Source organism: Pelophylax lessonae (genome assembly GCF_965119305.1).
Source record: "Pelophylax lessonae genome assembly, chromosome: 7".
NCBI classification, from domain to species: domain Eukaryota; kingdom Metazoa; phylum Chordata; class Amphibia; order Anura; family Ranidae; genus Pelophylax; species Pelophylax lessonae.
The window spans coordinates 231,643,441-231,665,477 of NC_138774.1; the positions used below are offsets into that span (position 1 = coordinate 231,643,441).

Sequence of the window (22,037 nt, forward strand, 5' to 3'; positions counted from 1 at the left end):
AAAGTGGTTAAAAGAATTTCTAGTAAGACTTGAAAACGTATTGCTAGAAATCTTACTTGGTAGCAACACCAAATTCACTTGGAGCTCCATCTACTGGTGATGTCTGGTACTGCAGTGACTGACAGATGACAAGCAATGAGAAGCGTTGTCCCTGGGACAGGAAGACACATGCAGTAATAATGACCTGACAGAGGTTCTAACCCTTCTATATTTTTTTAAAAAAAGTGCTTTCCTGACAAAGTGAGGGGATCTCCACAATAGGGACAAAGACATCAATAAAAGCCTAGCCAATGTTCGGATGTCAGGATCTGATACCTTCTTCAGTTTGTCATTCTCATCCATATATTTCTTGGCGGCATCGCTCGCACCCTCGGCCTGTTTCTTGAAGGCCTCGTTGGATGCAATTATGGTGGCTTGCTTGGATATGAGGGTGACAAGACGTCTCAGCAAGCTGTGAAAGGAATACAAGAAAGGATTTACCATCTCTTAGCTCACACTTTAAAATACATAGAAAGTGGTCAGCACTTTTCTCTTACAGCAATTGGGTTCCCAGGTCAAACCCTTAACAAGACACTATATGCATGGAGTTTGCATGCTCTCCCTGCGCTCACATGGGTTTCCTCCCACAATTCAAATACATGTTGGCAAAAACATCTTGATTATCCCTAAGACTTTTGGGCAAAGATTCTGTGGACTGATGAGTAGTAAGATGGTCTGGGGTGGCTTTACAGCTTTAGAACCTGGATGACTCGCCATAATTGCTGGAACCATGAATTCTGCACTCTACCAGAAAATCCTGAGCAAAACCAACCAACCACACAGGAGGAGGAAAATATAACTTTTTTTTTTTTTTTTTAAATAACACACCTCTTCCGACTACCAGCAGTACATATACTACGGCAGGTCGACTCTGTTCCAGGAAACAACGTAACTGTACGTCGCTTCACGGGGGCGCGCGCCAATTCGTCAAAGGGGAAGCGGATCTGCAGATCCGGCGGCCGCGATTGCCACCGGGCACCCGAATCGTTCCCCATGAAGACAGAACGGCAGACCGTTGCTCTGTCAGCAATAAACACAGAGATCCGGTGTTTATTCCATAAGTACATCCCCCCACACAGTGAGAAAGCCTCCCCTAGGGACACATCTAACCCTTTAATCGCCCCTGGTGTTAACCCCTTCCCTGACAGTGTCATTATTACAGTAACCGTGCATATTTTTAGCACTGATTACTGTAGTAATGTCACTGGTCCCCCCAAAAGTGTTAAAAAAGGTCAGATCTGTCCACCGCAATGTCGCAGTCCCATTAAAAAAAAACAATCACGGATCGCCGCCATTACTAGTAAAAAAAGAAGAATAAAAAAAAAAAAAAGACAAATCTATCCCATAGTTTTTAGACGTGATAACTTTTGCGCAAACCAATCAATATACGCTCATTGGGATTTTTCTTTTACCAAAAATATGTAGCAGAATTCATATTGGCTTAAAATGATGGGGAAAAAAAAAGGACATCAATTTTGTGTACAGTGTCGCACGACCACGCAATTGTCAGTTAAAGTAAGGCAGTGCCGAATTGCAAAAAAATGGCCTGGTTATTCAGGGGAAAATCTTCCGGTACAGAAGTGGTTAAACCGGCCGCTCCAATGTGGCTGAACTAAAACAATTCTGCAAAGAAGAGTGGGCCAAAATTCCGCCACAGTGATGTGATAGACTCCTTGCCAGTTATCGCAAACGCTTGACTGAAGTTGTTGCCACCAAGGGTGGCACAACCAGTTATTAGGTTTATGGGGCAATTACTTTTTCACATAGGGCCAGGCAGGTTTGGACAGATTTTTTTTTCCCTTAATAAATTAAATCATTTAAAAACTGCATTTTGCATTTTGGATGGAAAAGGACTTGGGGGTACTGGTAGACAACAGGCTTGGCAGTGGCATGCAATGCCAAGCCGCCGCAAAGCCAGCAGAATACTGGCATGTATAAAAAAGGGGATTCACTCCAGAAATAAAGAGATTATTCTCCCACTCTACAAGACTCTGGTCCGGCCACATCTGGAGTATGCTGTCCAGTTCTGGGCACCGGTCCTCAGGAAGGATGTGCTGGAACTGGAGAGAGTCCAGAGAAGGGCAACAAAAATAATTAGGGGAATGGAGGACATCAGCTATGAAGAAAGACTACAAGCCCTGAACTTATTCTCTCTGGAGAAGAGACGATTGAGGGGGGATATGATATCAATGTACAAATACTGTACTGGTGACCCGAGCATAAGGAACAAACTATTCAGAGTAGGAGATACAATAAGACACGTGGCCACTCACTAAAACTTGAGGAAAGGCGGTTTAACCTTAAAGTACGTAAGGGGTTCTTCACTGTAAGAGCGGTAAGGATGTGGAATTCTCTTCCACAAGCAGTCGTATCAGCAGGGAGCATCGATAGTTTCAAAAAACTATTAGATGGGCACCTTAAAGACCACAACATACAGGGGTATACAATGTACAACATACAGGGGTATACAATGTACGGTTAAAAGCAAACACACACACACATCATAGGTTGAACTGGATGGACTGATGTCTTTTTTCAACCTCACTATCTATGTAACTATGAATCATTTAAGTGTGACAAATATTCAAAAATAAAATGAGGAAGGGGGCAAATACTTTTTCACAGCACTGTTTGTGTGTTTTTGTGTGTGAGAGATAGAGACCTTGGATTGTAAGCTTCTTGGGACAGGAACAGATGTCAATATACAGTATGCAAAGCACTGTATAAATTTTCGGAACTATATAAATACTTATAAGAATATAATAAAAAAACTGCGTGGCCGTCTCTGTTCACCAGCAGGTCCAACTTCTCATTCCACCTGGTGGTGAAGTCTGGTACTGCAGATAGTCCTTTCATTTATCACAGTACTAGAATTCTAGCTCAAAGAACAAGCTGTGGATCTGTTGTTGCATTCTAAAGAACTATGGAGAGATCCCTCAGAGCCATGAAGACGAATGTTTCACTTCATAGTAAAGCTAAACTCTAGGAATTATCTGTATTGCATAGTTACATTGGTCCAGCCTGGCACCATACAAGTGGTAGTTGTCAGTGCTGCTACAGTGATAGCTGCAATATTCCGGGTCCTTCTTGGGTTCTGTGTGTGCGGATTCCATTCTGCACAATGACCACGGGGGGGGGGGGGGGGGGGGGGGTCGCATACCCAGCCCTGCAACCATTCATAGAACGCCTTGCATTTGTTTCTATGAATACAGGGCATTCTCTTATTAAACAAATATGAGATTGTGACCTCACTGCCCCTCTTCTCCACCGTGTCCAATCAGAGTACACCTTGTATTCAATGAAAAAAAATCAATGGCAGCAGTGCCAAGTGAGTGAACCCCTGAGCTCAGTGTGCAGATGGGAAGTTGCTTGCATAGACCCTGGAAGATCCCAACGATCACTGTAATAGCACTGACTAATTCAGTGATTGTCAGCTTCAGCTATCAGATATGCATACTTATGTTATGCCAACTACACATCCCATGGGGCATTGTAAAACTCTGACATTCACATACATGTCTAGGCATGATGGGAATTGTAGTTCCTGAACAACTGGAGAGCCATAGTTTGAAGACCCCTGCCTTAGAAGCTTCAAATGGTATAGGTTTACTTCAAGAACGCCAGCACACGGTCCTGATTTCCATCGTAGATTTAATTCACTTTAAAATCATATTTCCAGAGCACTGGATGTCTTATCGACCCCCCTAGGGGTGATTCAACACTGCTGTGGGTTTTATAAATCAGATATAAACCTTATCTCACCGCTAGAGCCATTACGAATGGAAAAATGCAATAATAAGATTATGTAACAAGCATAGAAAAAAATGACAATAGTGCCACCTGCTGGAAGTGTGCCAGCAAGTTCAGTATTTCAGAAGAAGTAATGTGATCTTAGACCATGGGTCTTTTTTTAGTATGAGGGTCACATTGTAGATTTTACAAATATACACGGACTGAAAAATAAAAATCAGTTTTATAATTGAATGGTTAAAATTAAAAAATTAATGAATAAAAGGTGCATCAACAACTTCACATCAGAAGTCTCCCCTTTCACATCTGAAACGCCTGATAACATCAGAGTGCCTCTTCAATCTGAACCCCCTTTCACATCACAGAAGTCCATCTTTTCACATTAGAAGTCCCCCCATTTCACATCACAAGTCCCCCACCACATCAGAAGCCCCCATCACATTAGAAGTCCTCCCATCCACATCACAAGTTCCCCACCACACCATAACTCCCCCTGCACATCAGAAGTCCCTCCTTTTCACTGTGCAGGCCAGTCAAGTTCTGCTTGGGGGGGGGGGGGGGGCAGGGGAGCACACGGGGGCCCAGAGACAGCAGAATATAAGTGAACTGGATAGGAGTAGTGGGGGCAGCATACAGAGGAACCAATCTCCTCCATTTTCCTCCTGCTGCTACAGGAGGAAAAAGGAGGAGAGTGATTTCTCTACATGTTGCCCCCACTGCCCCTCCTATCCAGGTGTACAGGGGAGCCGCACAGGCCCCCGGGAGCATGGGGCCCGGTTACAACTGCAACCCCTATAGTTACGCCCCTGGGTCCACATCCTCCTCACCGTTGTCAGTCTGCAATTGTGTTCGGGAAGACTAGCCTGCAGTACAGCGATCTGAAAGTGAGGCTTGGAGTGCTCATAGAATGTAGTGTGGAAGGGATGACGCCGATGGTGGTGCAGAGGAAGGTCTATGTAGTTAGCTTTACCCCGGATGCCTGCATACTTAGGTGTGCCCGTTTTAATCATCAACCATGTGAGTTGCTAAATGTTGAACCTTCATTAAATGTAACCATATTGCTACACTTAGAGACGCCTCTCTTCTCTTTTAGTGCCGGTTCACACTGATGGGGCTGCGGCGATCGCATTTAATTTCGGAGCGGCTGTGCGGTGCGAGTTTAGCCATACACTTTGTATGGCTAAATTCGCACCGCACCGGCAGCAAAGAGGCACAGGACCCTTTTTTGCAGCCGCATCAGGATCGGATCGCACAACGGTTCACACTTGTGCGATCCGATCCTGTGCGAACTCCACGATCGCACTGCGATATGCGATCAAACTGGGGGTGTCGTTAAGATTACATTGACACCCCCAGCGTATCGCATATGCCAGTGTGAACTGCCGGGGGTGCGTGTGCGATGCGGGAACAGGCTGCAAATTCGCAGCCTTCCCGCATCGCATGAGTGTGAACCGGGGTTTATACTCAGTTGCGACATGACGCTACTTGTATATCAAGGACATCGCCTGTTTATCAAGTCAAGATTTATAAAAACAAATATTGCTCGTCTTGCAAAACGCTCTCAAAGCAAGTTAATCTCAATCCAAGGTTTTACTGAAAAAAAAAAATGATATATCATAGTATATCTTTATATATGCTGCATAAATGAATGGCACTATAAAAAATACCTGTAATAAATAATATGTGCTTTAACAAATTTAAAGGGATGAGTGTGCCCCCCTCGCTGTGGTCAGCAGGCCCCTCTAATGGCTCCTGGGAGCAGCAGGACAGGATGTACGCAGGATCTTGGCAGTGGTGGGAAGGGGGCCAACATGCTCAAAAGATACAGATTCCTATTTATTGTACTGGCTGCCAGGATGGCTATGGGATCTGCACTGAAAAATGCAGTTATGCAAGAATGTTCCAAAATATCATGAAACTTTTAGGAAAACAAAAAAAGAAAAAAAAAAGTTCCCTCTGCGTCTTTCTACACATTCATTCTACATTTAACCCATAGGTGCAAGAATACAAGATTTCATTGGGTGGACGGCCCTGTACCAATAGTGATCATCTGAAACAAGCAGTGAACAGCCTGATCATGACATCGGCTTGGCTGTGCCAGTCTGTTTATTTACTGAACTGACAGGCTGAGTTTTGACAGAAAAACATTTTACAGTATGTTCTCGAAACAGAAAGTTCCTGGACAGCCAAGCCTCTTGTTTCCAAGAATATTAGCGAGTAGAGCGCATGGAGCCAGTAAACACAACTGGCTGGAACAGCCGGGTAATCGGCGCCTAGTAATCACCATCCTGGGGGAGTCGTTGGTTTTACTCAACTTGGATGAATAAGAATCTGTTTCTACGAAGCTGCAAAACCACGTCGCTGGGTGTAAACAAAAACAGAACTGCTTTACTTTAAAGGAAACCCCCACCGACAGAAGTATGATGGTCACTATTGCTGACCTCCCGCTGACCATGCTAATTAAAATACAATGCCATGTCCGCTTTTAGGCCTCATTTACACTTAAAAAAAAAAAAAAAAAAAAAAGCGTGTCCAATGCCACATTTTGAAGTATTTTCTTTAAAACCTTCTGAATGCCAATCAAAGCGCCTCTCCCTAAATAAAATGGTTACCTTAGACCGCATTCACACTAAAGCGGCATGACTTCTGCACGACTTCGGGGGCGACTTCACAAGTCACGTGCACCACGACTTCAGCGCGACTTGCACGGACTTCATATAATGAATGTCTATGCAAGTCGCTCAGAGGTCGCCCCGAAGTAGTACAGGACCCTTTTTCTAAGTCCGAGCCACTTGTGTCGCTCCTATTAGAATGGGTCCTGTAGCAGTCAATGGACCGCGAGGGACTGCGACTTGTCAGGCTAAGTCACCTGACAAGTCGCGGTAGTGTGAATGGAGCCTTACAGTCCTGTTCCCACTGATGCGTTTGCTTTGCTTCAAAAACGATACCCCATTTCGCTTTCTTGGTGCTTCAAAGCCTCCATAGAAGTCTATGACAACGCTTGCTAACAGCAACTGTAGCTTTTGAGGGGCTTTTATTCAGTTTGTTTCGATTTGTTTTGGAGGTATTCGATATCCCAGGATGCACTGGGAAGTGAACTGGAGACACATCATCGGCAGTCACTTCCGGTTCATGTGTAAATAATCTGGTGCAGAGGTCACATCTGGTGTGCAGAGTGGAGCAGCAGGAACGTTAGCGGGGTATGGACTGGAGCAGAGCAACTAGCAGACGGCACACTTCATGGGCAACAGGAGAGCACTATAGTGGAAGGTGAGCAGGGACTGGAGAGAGGGGACTGAGTGGCAGAAGATGAGCAGAGCTGGGGGACCAGAGCAGGAGAAACTAGCACGTCACATGTTGGCAGCAAAATAAAGCAGGAGGTTAGCAGGGACCAGAGAGAGGAGGATCAGCAAACCAGAGGCTCAGCAGAGCTGGGAGTTATTACTGAATGGGTGATCAGCAGAGCTGGGGGTTACTACTGAATAGGTGATCAGCAGAGCTAGGGGTTTACTACTGAATGGTTGATCAGCAGAGCTAGGGGGCTACTACTGAATGGGTGATCAGCAGAGCTAGGGGGCTACTACTGAATGGGTGATCAGCAGAGCTAGGGGGCTACTACTGAATGGGTGATCAGCAGAGCTGGGGGTCACTACTGAATGGGTGATCAGCAGAGCTGGGGGTTACTACTGAATGGGTGATCAGCAGAGCTAGGGGGTTACTACTGAATGGGTGATCAGCAGAGCTAGGGGGTTACCACTGATGCTGAGATCAGCAGAGCTGGGGGTTACTACGGAGTAGGTGATTAGCAAAGCTGGAGGTTACTACTAAGCGATGTATCAGCAGAGCTGGGGGAACTACTGAGGAGTAAATCTGCCGAATAAGGGTTCTAATAATCTGGAGATCTGCCGATAGGGATTATTAATGAGCTGGGGATCTGCTGAGTGGAGGTACTACTGAGCCGGGGTTCTACTGAGTCCCTTTAAACCAGGGGTGGGGAACCTACGGCCCGCGGGCCGAATGCGGCCCCCGAAGCCATCTGATCCGGCCCTGCCATTGGGCTGCCTCCGGAGGGGAAGGGGGGAGCGCCTCCTGATTACACACAGAGCGGGTTCCTCTGCTTACTCGGCACGTGAGTGATTAGTGCCCCCCATCAATGCAGAGTGATTAGTGCCCCCAATCAATGCAGAGTGATTAGTGCCCCCAATCAATGCAGAGTGATTAGTGCCCCCAATCAATGCAGAGTGATTAGTGCCCCCAATCAATGCAGAGTGATTAGTGCCCCCCATCAATGCAGAGTGATTAGTGCCCCCCATCAATGCAGAGTGATTAGTGCCCCCCATCAATGCAGAGTGATTAGTGCCCCCCATCAATGCACAGTGATTAGTGCCCCCCATCAATGCAGAGTGATTAGTGCCCCCCATCAATGCACAGTGATTAGCACCCCCCCATCAATGCAGTATGATTAGCGCCCTACATCAATGCAGAGGTGGCTATGGGGGGGTGGGGTTTTGCACCCCACGTGCGGCAGGCAGAGGCGCCGATTTGCGGCCTTCTGGGGGTCATCAGGGCACTAATCACTCTGCGTTGATGGGGGCACTAATCACTCTGCATTAAGGAGGGCAAACCTGGAAAACCAGTTGCCAGTAGCAACATCATCAATACCAGCTAACATCACACACCTCACCATAGAGAAGCAGTTGCAGCCATCAAATTAGGGGTGAGTTAATTAAATGTTTGACCAAATATACCAGGCACATTTTTAAGTTGATAATTTTGTACGGCCCCCAAATGATTTTAAAAATACCCAAATGGCCCTCGGCAGAAAAAATGTTCCCCACCCCTGCTTTAAACCAACAGTGAATTAACACACACAAGGCATTTGCCAAGCTTCATTAATGCATCACAGAAGCATCAAAAAATGCATGTTGAAGTGGTAGGTGCTTTGATGTATATTAAAGTTGAAGCAAGTGCAAATGAGCTCTAATAGACCCCTCCCTCTGTAAAAATCACCCTCTGTGTATGTGCAAAAACTAAAAAAAAGGTACCTATATATAAAAAAAAAAAATAAATAAATCATGTACTCCCCGCAAAATCCTTTTCTTGGAGAGGGTATTGCAGTATGCAGAAAGTCTCTCACTTTTAGGATATACTGCCACTAGGAGGACTGGACACTGGCACACAAAAAACTGTAGGCTAGCCCCTCGTACTACGAGCATGCTTTAGTTTTGCATCAAAGGGAAAAAATCCTATTTACAGTACACTCTTATGGGAACAAATGGGAGTAACAAAAAGAATCAGTGACTAAACTAGAGGCTGAGAGAGAGAGATAGACACTCAGAGCCCAAACCACATCCAGACAAATGGAAGGAAATTTCCTTTTGGGAAGTTGGAACTGGACAGAGCGATGAGGTGAAAGGCAGAAAATACCATAGGCAGGAAGAAAATCCTGGGCCTCAACACCACCTTGTACCTTTGCAAAACCAGGAGAAGGCTGCCAGCTTGACACTCGCTCCACAGAGGTGATGGCCACAGGCAATAATAAAGAAGTAAAGTTTCAAAAGATGCCCATCTCAAAACCTGGGCTTCCACTGCTATGTCATCAATGAAACAGGATGGTAAATTATAACCATGATGGTAAAAGAGCGACCCTGAAGCAGGATGGCAAATCAGTCCTGGAGACAAAAGATCCATAGAATCCGGTAGAGCCCACAGAGCATCCGCTGGGAGTCCTACCTGGTTAGCCTACCACATCTGTCTGGGCCAGTCCAGACCAATAAGAATCACTAGAATGCCCTCCATTTTAGACGATGAAACATTTTTAAAGGGAGAAAAGTAATAAATCAGGGAGTACAAATCCCATGGAGCCACCAGATCATACACTGCTTCTCTGCAGCTGAAGACAAATCTGTCCAGTTGGTTGTTGAACCTGGAGGTCTACATCTGGTGTTCCCCCACCTGTGACACAAGTCATAGAATGCCTGCAGATGTAGGGACCACATTCCTTGGGTTCAGATGTTGCCAGCTGGGAAAATCTTCCTGCCAGCTGTCCACACCATTATTGTACACAGCAGACAAGGCTGGAGTGTGAAATTATGCCCAAGACAGGATGTGGACTACATCATTCTGGAAGATTTCCGGTTCCTCCCTGATGGTTGATGCATACCACCACTGTGGTGTTGTCCAACCAAATCCAGATCGGTCAAAGACAAAATTGTCCACATCTCCAGTATGTTGATTGGGAGAGGAGACTTCTCTGATGACCAAGTCCCCTACACCGACTGTGTGCTTAGGCCTTTTCCCTAGCCCAACAAGCAAGGGACAACCTGGTTCTTGATACCAAAACAAATCGGTCTTTTCAGAGACTAGACTGACTTGTCCCACGACAAAAGAATATTGAATTGGCGAGATCTGGAAAGAAACTGGGCAAATAGCACTGCTTTAAGAAAGGAAACTGCCGGGGGCATGGCCTGGACATGGACAGGTGAAGTCGCACTTCCAGTGAGCTCTGTCTCCTTACTCACCCAGCCCAGCTATTAGAGCTTCTAAAAAAGTGTGGTAATGCGATCAGCGAAGAAAAGGAAGACCAAGGGCACCCCCAGGATCGCCGGGACACCCGGCAAGCCAGCCACCAGGGCAGAAAACCAACAAATTTTTGCGGCCTCCCAGACTCCATCTCTGAGGCTAAAGAGGGCAGAGTCACGTGCACCACACCACGAGGCGCCGGAGGTCCGGGACTTGCCAGCTTCACCAGCTCCCTGTCGGAGGCACCCTCGGACGCCTCTGCTGCCCTATTCCCTCAACCTATTGGATCATTGCAGAGTCCGTTGACTCTGCGTGTAGATGAGGAGCTGTGCTTTGCTCCTCTCCCTGCCCAGCAAGGCAGACTTGGAGGTGATGGTGGGCCGTATAGAGGCGATGCATCTGAGGGAGGTGCAGGCGGTTTGCAAAGAGGGGAGGACTCTGACTGATCGGGTCTCAAGGGGGAAGGCAGTGATGGCCATAGAGCAGAGACTGACCAAATTTGAGGTCTCCCAGAATTCCCAGCTAGACATGTCCATCGCTCTGCAATTACAGGTGGAGGACAGGAACAGGCGGAAGAATGTCTGCCTCAGGGGTTTCTCTGAGGCAACAGGGACTGAAGACCTGTCTGCCACTGTTACCAGACTGCTGGGTGATGCACTCCCGGCTAACCTTGAATTTGATCGGGTACACAGATATCGGTCCTAGATCTGCAGATCCTAATAGACCTAGGGATGTTATCTGCCGGATCCATAGGTTCCAACATAAGGAAATGGTTGTTCGAAGGGCATGGGGCGTGGGACCAGTGGACTTTGACGGTGCCTTGGTCAAAATTTTGCTGGACATCTCAAAAGCTACCTTGCATCTCAGAGCCTTACTGCGACCGCAGCTGGACCTAGCCCGACAAAAGGGTATTACCTACAGGTGGGGCTTCCCCCCCTCGGCCACTTTCCGAAAAGGTAACACTTAATTCACCCTTAGATCTTCTGGAGACCTGAGAGGCATTATTCACTTTCATAGAGTCCGATCCAATTGATGTCCATGACAGGTTGCAACTACTACCGCATCAAGCTGGCCCCCAGTGTTTAATACCACCATGGAGGAGCTTGCCACCGCGACCCCAGCAGCTCTGCCGTCGTTCCAGAGCATCTTCGCTGGACGGTCCCTGGTAGCCTTAACTGCATCCTGTCTGTAAGTGACTGCTGTTGCCCTACTCTGCTACGTTTCTGACCCCTTCGGGCTGCATTTAATGACCTCCTGCACCCCACTGCTGCAATCGGATACCCCAATCTCTTCTGATGGTGCTACACTCCTGTCGAACAGTTCCTTTATGACGTCTGCCCTGTTGACAGTCTATGTCAAGGTTGCTGGGGTGTTCGTGGAGCTGTGCATATCCCCCAGGGCAGACGCTGTTGCGCTCCCCACTGGGTTGGGGATCAGATGACAATTCTCCACAATGGTTTAGAGAATTATACATTTTTTTTGTGTGCCTGCCATTGCCATGCATAGACAACCTTGTTGATTAGGAGCCATATCTGCTGTGCTGGTGTTGTTCCCTTTGTGTCTGTAAAGAACACTTACACCTCTTTACCACTCTCTGCCCTTGTGATCATTGCACGTTGCTTTATTTGGGTATTTACCATATAGCCGTATCATGACTCTTGCTGGACTCAGGCACGTTGTACCTTCCCGATTCCCTTACTTGGTGGCTTTGACTCCAACGCTGGGGGGGAGAAAATGTTTTTTGTTTTGTTTTTGCTCTCCTGATGGTATTTTATGATGCCTGCTATAAGGTTACGTTTCACTTATCAGACTTCCTTGAATGTTTTATTTTTTTTTAATTTTTATTTTATTGGGCTGATACATCACCTGGGGTACTGTGTTGCTCCTTGACCTTGTTGCTGGTCTTCCGGCTTAAGGAAGGGGAGGGGATAGAAGGGGAGTGATGGGTCATGTTCGCAACAGCAGCATAATAGCCTGTTGGGTTCTGTTCAACTGCCATGTGGTGGCACCCATAGCATCTCAAGGCGCTAGGGGGTCCTTATTTACACTACCTGTCCTGTGGTGGAGCAGCTCAATCACTCCATCCTTGCTTTGGTTCTACAGTTGCCTGTTTTTTTTCATGTACTGTTTTGCCTGTTGCATTCTAATATGATTATGCTTGGTCCTCTATTTGCTGGGCTGGGTGGGGAGGGTCGGTCCCTCTCTCTCTCTCTCTCCGTTCCCTCTCCATCCACTCCCCCACTTAGGCCTTCGCACTCTTGTTGGCTTGAGGCCACTGTGCGCTAGAGCAGATTATCTGCCAATTTAGGTTTTTGAGGGGGGGGGGGGTTCTCTTTCCACCGTCCTTTCTTGGTTGATTTACCTCGCTTTAGTACTTTTGAACTTCTCTTTTACTCTCTACTCATTTTCCCCCCTAGCTTTCTCCCCACCTTGTTGAAAGTTAAATGACCTAAAGCGCCACAAAAGGCAGACATAGCATTTACACAGAAAACCCACTTCAGGGATGACAGACTCCTTCCTTAAAAATCGCTACTACCCATTGACATATCACTCCACTAATGCTGTGACTAAATCTAAAGGGGTGTCTATACTACTGTTGGCCACACTTCCGTGGACACATCTATACACACAGTCTGGAGAAAAGCCCCGTACACGTGTACCGATTGTTGGCCGTAAATATTCGGCCGACGACCGATCGGCCGATTGTAGGCTTGTTAGTATGATGCTTCCGACAGCGCATTTTAGGCCGAACAGAATCTGTCGTGCAGGCATTAAAATTTTTGTTGGCCAACACCAGAACGGCCGATTGTTCGCCAGTCAGTACAGAATTCGGCCGACAGACAGCCGATTAGCAAGACTGGGCATGCTCAGAAAAGAAAAAAGACAAGGAAAGGTAATCACATGACATCACTTCTGCAGTCGGCTGTTGGTGGCCGACAAAATTCGTGTGCAGTCTTTTGCAGTTTTCAAACAGACACGACAGCCCTGGACAAAAGACGGCTGATCGTTTGGCCGACGATCAGTACGTGTGTACGGGGCTAAAGACTGCAAACAAGTTCCCGACCTCTTGTATTTTAGAGCCAAAGCTGACTTGCAGAAACGTCGTCAATCATTCTACGTTTCGGGGAACAAATGTGGGAAACTTTTAGCATGGGCGGTGCGTGATCAGAGGCAGGCGAGTTCTATTCCCCATCTGGTCTCTACCACTGGACATATTGCATGGGAATTTGGAGGCTTTTATGACTTATGACGTGTATGCCTGACCATCAGGTACCCCAGTCTCAAATGGAGGACTATAGTACATGTTCTCAGCTCCCCAAACTACCGACTGATATACAAATAGCGCTGGAGGCCCCCATCTCTGTGGAGGAAATGCGCACAGCAATTGGCTCCTTCAAAGTGGGTAAGGCCCCAGGCCCTGATGGCTTTACAATACAATAGAATAGGGACTTTCTTTTCCACGCTTGGCCCTCATATGGTCAGACTGTTTAATGGATTAGGCTGAGAAGGCGTTTAATCGCGTTGATTGGCGATTTATGTTCTCTGTGTTACGCCATGTTGACCTTGGGGACAACATGATAAACTGGATTTCTATGATTTATTCCAAACCCACCGTGCAAGTGAAATCTAATGGGCTCCTGTCTAATCCGTTCTGGATCACTAATGGGACGAGACAAGGATGTCCCCTGTCTCCCCTGCTGTACGCTCTCTCCTTAGAACCCTTCCTGTGCAGGGTTCGTCTTCACCCGGACATTTCGGGGTTGTGTGTGGGAGATACTCATTGCAAGGTATCGGCGTATGCTGATGGCTTGCTTTTTTTCCTCTCTCCAATCCAGATATCAGTACCAAACCTACTGCGTGAATTTGAAATGTACGGTGGTACTCTTGCCACCAGTAGCGCACTTGAAAATGGTATCCAGAGTAAATTTGGAAGAGACAATGTCCCTCTAAGGCCATGGAGATCAGATGTTTCCTAGACGTGAGTTCTGCAGTCCAAGGCTTTAACCAAAGTGGCCTCTGCAAATACGACCATGCCAAAGATGGGAATGAAAATTCCAGCTGCCCATCACAACTGTGACTTAAAGTGGAACTTTAGTCAGAAAATTAAGTTTTTGCTAGATCACTTCAGGCAGGTATAGCTATATAAAACACAAAAAAAAAAAAAAAGTGTCTATACGGTTTAAAATCCAGTAATACATTGTCTCACCTTGCTCTGCACATGCTCAGTTGCACTCCTTTTCGGCACTATGCCGACAATAGAGGACGGTCTCCTGATAACCTAAAGAGGAACTAAACCCATGGATTTCATGGTTTAGAAAAACATTACATTCCCAGCAGTCCAGGATTGCTGTTACATTTGCTTGTGTTCTCAAACTGTCTAAGCCAGTGGTCCTCAAGCCTGGCCTACAGGGCCCACTAACAGGCCAGATTTTAGGTATTACCTTGGGGAGATGCAGACTAGAGTACTGCAATCACTGAGCAGCAAATGATATCACCTGGGATGTATTTCAGTTATCTTGAAAATCTGGCCTGTTAGTGGGCCCTGTAGGCCAGGCTTGAGGACCAATGATCTAAACCAATCAAATGGCTGGTGTCATAACTGGTCACATGAGCAGCACCATGACAGATCCAGATCAAACAGATGGCAGCTTCCTTGATGGAAAAGGATAAGAGGTAGGGATGCACCGAATGTTCGGCGGCCGAACATTATTCGGCCGAAAATAGAAAAAATAGCACTTTCGGTGTTCGGCCGAATAAGTAAAAAGGCCGAATAAATTTGTGCCGAACAATGTCAGCGGCGGTCACTAAATGGCGGCCCGCGCGATGCTTCCGCCCAGACCGCGAGCCCGCTACCTAGGAGTCCTTCAGTCCCCTTCCTCATTGCGGCTCCCTGCTCACACGCCGCCGGTGTCCTGTCTGGCCGCGAGTAGGGGGTGTGACGTCCCGCCCCCTGCTCCTGACTGCGGCTCCTTCACACTAGGTCCAGCGAGCGTGACACTATGTGCACGCCCCGCCCCCCTGTTCGCGGCTTTTGGCTCCGACCTGGCTGCAGTTCAGGTATGTGGAGCACATTTAGGGGAGAATACGGTAGCTGCACAAGCATTAGTGTGCAGACTGGCATATTTTGCCATATGTTGCCACTTGCCATGCTCATTAGAGTGCCCTATAAAGTGCCCCTTAAAAAAAAAAAAAGAAAGAAAATGTGCCCAACAGAGTGCTCCCTTGACATAAAATGTGGCCATCAGCGTGCCCTTTATTTTATGCTAAGGGACATGCTGATGAGCATATTTTATGTTAAGGGGCACGCTAATGGGCATATTTTATGTTAAGAGCAAAGCTGATTTAAATGTTTTCTTTTGCCCATCAGAGTGCCCCCTAACATAAAATGTGCCCATCAGCGTGCCCCCTAAAAATTGGCAAAATAAATGGAAAAAATGCGAAACACCGCGTTCGGTATTCGGCCTTCGGCCAAGCATTTCATTATTATTCGGCTTCGGCCAAGAATTTCATTTCGGTGCATCCCTAATAAGAGTGTTTAATTCTGCTTTAACTTTACACACGGCTCTGGGCTTCAACAAAATGGCAGCCTCCAGCAAGAAAAGACAGGAGCAATGCTGGAGGCAGTTTACAGCACACACTAACTTTATTACCATAATTAAGCCCCAGCAGCCGACTGACTCCCAATCAGCGACCTCAGCCAATGGCAGAGAGCGCTGATTGGAGTGTTCTGACGGGGGGCCGTCCCCTTGTCAGAACACAAGGGCTCAGCAGGAGAGATTCACTGGACTAACCGTGCATGGTTAGTACAGTGTCTTTTTTTTCCATGCAAAAACTCTAGTGTGTAACTGGCTGTAGGGTGTATGTTCCTTGCTAAAGAACAATTTTTTATCAATTGTTACGAGACAAGTTTCACTTTGAAGCAGCAGCCGATGGTTTCAAATATCTATGATCAAGGGTTCAACCTCAGCAGTTGCAAGATCTCCTTTTTTTCTGTGAACCGAGTTTAACGGGGGCAGAGCTGCAATACATATTTTGTTTTCGAGAAGATCTCCTTAGGGACTTTGTCCTTTCAGCCAGGGTTAGGCACAGTAGGGTCCCAGTGAAGATATAGAAAAGAGCTGGCCCTGCCACTGAGAACAGAGCACTAGAAAGGGCTTACAAGGGAATTTGCTATTAACTACGCTAGCTCAGCAACCAAGGCACAGATCACAACAGGACCAAATGCTAAATGTGCCCTCTGCTTTCTCCTCTTGTCATTATATTCTGTCTCAGAACACTTGCCTGCAGCATACTGGAATTTGACTTGGTATCAACATTAATCCTTACTAACACTAAGGCTGGCCAAAGATGGTTCGAATCTCGGCCGCTTCAGGAACCGGCCGAGCTTCAAACTATATATGGGAAGGCTAAATGTACCAAGTTGATTGATCGATCAACTTGGGTACAACCAGCCTGATGGATTTTACATGTGATTATCACTGCTAGAAATAATCACCGTCTTCTCCCAGTGGGGACAGCTTCTTCTGCCGGGAGAACACAATGGCTTGGCAGGAGGGATTCCCCTGCCAGCACACCCTATGTTGATGGGGGAATTGTGCAAACTTCACAGGTTGCAGGAAAGAAATTTGAAAATTTGCTCCATGTATGGCCAGCCTTAGACAGAGAGGGAGGGATAGCATTAGTAGCCAACTAAGTGGGCTTCATGCAAATATGCTGACCAGGAAAATGCTGAGAAGACCTCACCTGTCTGTTGCACTTTCCAGTCATCAGGATGGGGGTGGAAAAAGGACTGTCCTACAGTTTCCAACAGAATCAGAGAAAATAGTGTCATCTGCTTGGCCGTACTCTTGTGCTGAGTTAGGCCTCACTCACCCAGGGTGTACATAACCGTATGCCTGTGGAGGGCCATGTTTACCAGCACAGGGATGCACAGGCATTCCATGTATCCCTGTGCAGGCAGTGTCATTGCTATTATTTGGGATGCAGCGGCTGCACAGACAGCTGCTTCTACAAAAGTAACTTATGTGCGGGTGCAGAGCCCCAGATATATCTTGAAGCCACAGCATCCCAACTGACATCAAAGAGACTGCCTGCAGCCTGCACAGGGATGCATGGAACACCTGTGCATCCCCATGAAGTTAAACACGGCCATCCATGAGTGCAGTTCTGTATGATCCATGTGAAGTGGCCAAAGGCCGCACATGCTTTAATGTGCGTCATTATTTAAAGGTCTGTCGACAAACCAAAAACCATACTTGCAGCTTTTTTTTTTCTAAAGGCTGAAGATTTTTGATTTTTTACCTTCATGCATTTTATGGATGAAGGTAAAAAACCTTCAGTGTGCAGCCTGACCCCCAGCACCCCTTAATACTTACCTGAGACCAATCTAGTGATGTTCACAAGAGCAGAGACTCTCCCGGCTCTCTCCCTCCTCATTAGCTTACACACAGTAGCAGGAGCCATTGGCTCCCACTGCTGTCAATCACACCAGGTGAGGAGGGAGCATGGGGTGGGGCTGAGCCGCACTCTGTGTCTCCTATGGACACAAAGAGCCAGTTCAGGAGTGAGCATGCACAAGCAGCTTGCTATGAGGACACTAGGCAGGGGGGACAAGCCAGGAGCAGCGGTTGGGGGACCCAAGAAGAGAAGGATCTAGGCTGCTCAGTGCAAAACCATTACACTAAGCAGGTAAGTATGACATGTTTGTTTTTATTTTAATGTATTCTTTTTTTTTTTTACCTATACAATCACTTTAATGCAGCGCACAAAAATGAACTTTCATATGCAATACTAGTGTACCATCGGCCCAGCTCTGATATTGCATGATATTTTACATTTTATGTTTACTGGTGCTGTGTATACATTATTTTTATGTTTCCATCATAATAAAAGTTTGCGGAACACACAATTTTGCCAAGCAATCGTATGCTTAAATTGCCAGTATGTTTATATCAATGCTTAACTGTGTACTCTGAATTAAAAAGACATGGGGGGGGGGGGATTAGAAAGTTCCAGGGCAGAAGGAAAAAAAAAAAAAAGAGACAAGACCTGAAAGGAATACAAAGGGGATCCAACAGTGTGAAACATCATACTTCTGACAGACAAATAATCATACAGGGTTTTACTGCCCCCGTGTGGTCACACCATTGAACTGCCTCTAAGTAATGCAGAGCGAATCAGAGAATGTAAATACTCACAAAGCCAGCAGGAGGGAGAATCCAGCGATGTACAGGTTACGCTGGGCTCTGAACAGCTTCATATGGATATGCTCCACTGCAACTGGGTTGTTCTTAAGGTCCACCTGATCCCCAACGCCATACTTCTGGATCTCTCGAAATGCATCTAGAAGAAGAAGGAGTTATGTGATGGAAGGCTGTGTACCACCCTTATAGAATACAGCAGGGCCTTAACTACAGGGGTTGCAATTATAACCAGGCCCCATGCGTCTCCCCTGTATACCTGGATAGGAGGGGTGGCGGGGGCAGCATGTAGAGAAATAACTGTCCTTTTTCCTCCTGTAGCTGCAGGAGGAAAATGGAGGAGATTGGTTCCTCTGTATGCTGCCCCTGCCACTCCTCCTATCCAGTTCACTTGTGTTCTGCTGTGTCCGGGCCCCTGTGTGCTTCCCCTGGTCCCCCCCCCCCCCCACGGTGCTGCCCCCCTCCCCCCCCCACGGTGATCCCTCCCCTCCCCCCCCACGGTGCTCCCTCCCCTCTCCTGCCGGCTGCTGCAGGGAATGTGTTACAATAGAGAACCAGGAAGGGGTCGGTAAATATGTAATTTACCAGCTCCTTCCTTTTCTGAATGGACAGAGTCATAGTCAGTGACATTGTAAAAAAAAATTAAATAAAATGATAAAAAATAATACAATTAAAATACCAAAAAATAAAAACTACTGACACCAGTGGGTGAACTTCCAGGAACGCAAAGGTCACACTTGCAACCGGGCCCTGGCATTCCACCAGCGTGGGAAGACCCCAAGATGGCAGGAGGGGGCCCACTGCAGAACTTGTGAAAATGTCCCACTGCGGGACCATAAAAAAGGGCCCCACAACAAGAGTAAAGGGCCCCAGGATCAGTGGGAAGAGCCCCAGGCTTGAAGGGAAGGGCCCCGGCCAGGGGTCTTGAGGGCTCTTCATGGTTTCCTGCACCAGAGCCCTGAAGGTTCTAGTTACGCCTCTGGAATACAGCTTTGGACCTGCTGATTTCTCACAATCCTTTTCACTACTTAAAGACTAAGTCCACCTTTTACAGAAAAACAAATAGATGCACATTTATTTGTAGGGAAAAAAAAAAGTGCATTTATTATTTTTCTGTATAGAAGTCTGCAAAGCATTGTACCCATGATCAGCAAATGGCAGGTGCAATGCCAGGCTCCTGCAGACTCTTCCTTCAGCTCTATGTTCATGCCAAGGTACAGGCTTTTAGTTGGAGAGCTGGAGGAAGTGCAAGCGATAAGAATGAACTCATGTTCCACTGAAGTCAGACAGATGGGACTTGTAGTTCCTTCACTCCCTGATCTCTGTAAATGATGTGGCTGTGTGGGTAGTTCTGCTGCGGGGGAGAGAAGAACCCCAATATGCTGAGGGAGCAGTTCTCATTATCACCATGTTACACCCTATATATGGGTGTAAAATGTAACATGGTGCAAAAGGTAGAGATGGGCTCTGGCGTTTTTGAGCTCCTACGTGCCCAATCCGGCCAGGAGGCCGACACTGCACGCCGCTAATCACAGGCGCTGAGACATTTCCTGATCTGCAGCTGCACAGACTGCGAAATGTCTTACGGCCTGTGATTAGCAGTGTGCAGGGTCAGCTTCCTGGCAGAATTGGGCACGTGGGAGCTCGAAATCAAGAGCCCATCTCTAGAAGAAGGCAAGGATAGCCTGTACCCACTTGACCTCTGGAAGATTTACATCCCCCCCACCTCACCAACCAGGCCATTTTTTTCTATACGGGACAGCATTACTTTAACTGACAATTTTTATAGTATATATTTTATAGCAGGAGGAAAAAAATATATAGCTTCCCCCCCCCCCCCCCTAAAATTGTTGTTTTTTTTTGTTTATAGCACAAAAAATAAAAACCCGCAGAGGTGATCAAGTAAACATCCCTTGTAATAGGAATAGGGCATGGCAGGTCCTCTTTACAGAGAGATCTGGAGTCTGGACCCTACAACTCTTCTCTAGCCTGGAAAGATGGAGATCAGAAAAAAAAAAATAAATAAATAAATCTCAGCCTTTCCTGTTAAGGAAACGGCAGTGTTTACATCATGCTGAAGCCGGAAGGGACATAACGTCACAACCAGGCCCCAGAGGTCATAAAGATTGCCGGGGACCATCTAAATTTCCACCGCCGGCAAATTAGTTCTCCAGCTCGCGGATTGCACGGGTGAGCTGGTAGAAGCACCGGAGGGTGGCGGGAAAGGGGGAGGGGGGGACCCACTGCTGTCTTAGCTGCTGCTCTCTGGCACATCACTGGATCGAGATCCAGGGCTGGATTAAGATCATGGGCTTGGTGCTGAGGATTTTGAAGGGCCTTAAGGGCCGTGGCTTGGCATGCACCCAGAGGAGGAAGGGTGCAGCCATGAATGCCTAATTCAACATGTGATGCTGTCTCTGAAGCCCATAAACACATCCATGCATCGGCAACTGTCCCTCCTTGTCCGGCCTTCGCGCTGTGTGGGGAGGTTCTGAGGGAGCTGCCTGGGGAAGCGAGCATAGAAGCCAGACTTCTGTGTTTACAAGTGACAGAAGAGCGGTAACAGTGAATATGGCCAACCCGGGGCCTATATTAAGGTAGGGGCCTGGAGCTGCAGCTCCAATAGCCCCTACGTTAATCTGGCCCTGTCGAGATCAAGCAAGAATAAAACGGGGGGGGGGGGGCTGCTTACAGCAGTTTTTTTACCTTAATGCAGAAAATGAATTAAAAAACCTTCAGCCTTTAGAACTGCTTCAACCAAATTGTGATTTTTGTTTAATGTGGCACTATAAAAATAAATGAACAAAATAAAAATGAAAAAAGTGTAAACAATAAATGTTTAAAAATAGAAATAAAAACTAAAATTTAAACAGGAAAATAAAAGTTGGGGGGAGCAGGAGGAAGGAGGAGTTAATTAGGGCTGATTGGTAGCAGTGCCATCTTAAGAGCATTAAAGGGCCCCGGGCAATGCAGTGCACTGGGCCCCTGCCTACACAATCACCCATGAGAATAAAAAGGCAAATTATCGAGAAGGTGATATTTATTGGTACAGCAATGCCCGGGTAATGACAGCTTCCAGGTTAGGCGGCTGGGTCCGGTGAACACACACACAGATGGGAGTCAGACTGGACTGTCCTGTGTGTGCCTGTTCCTATGGAGGCAGACAGGCATTCCTGCAGTTGTGGCTCCCCCTCCACGGCTCAAGTGGCCTGACAGAAGCGCAGGGCCGATAGGCGCTTGCCACCTGCTAAGCTCGGCGGCGATGCACACAGGAATCGGGACTGATGCTTGGCTGGGACTGGGTCACTGAGCAGGTGGGGCCCCTCGGGCAAGTGGGGCCCCCGGGCCACTGCGCCGGGGTGCCCATTCGGTAAATTGGCCCTGATTGGTATAAACTAAAGGTTTATTAGGGGTTAAATAAGAACAGTTTTCTCTTTTTTGACTGGTCGGTTTGCTTTTACTGAAAAGATATTCAGATATAAGCTCGCTCCTTTGATCTGCAGATGAAATAAAGAGTAAATACAA

General features: G+C 47.0%; 1 protein-coding gene across 1 annotated transcript in view; it reads right to left on the reverse strand.

Moving 5' to 3' along the window:
• BCAP31 (B cell receptor associated protein 31) overlaps window positions 1-22,037 on the reverse strand; it is an 88,710-nt gene that overhangs the window by 50,219 nt on the left and 16,454 nt on the right. The window contains exons 3-4 of the mRNA XM_082264428.1: window positions 18,510-18,654; window positions 316-451 (exon numbers count right to left, since the gene is read on the reverse strand). Coding sequence (XP_082120554.1) covers window positions 316-451; window positions 18,510-18,654 — 281 coding nt within the window. The remainder of the gene's footprint in view (window positions 1-315; window positions 452-18,509; window positions 18,655-22,037) is intronic.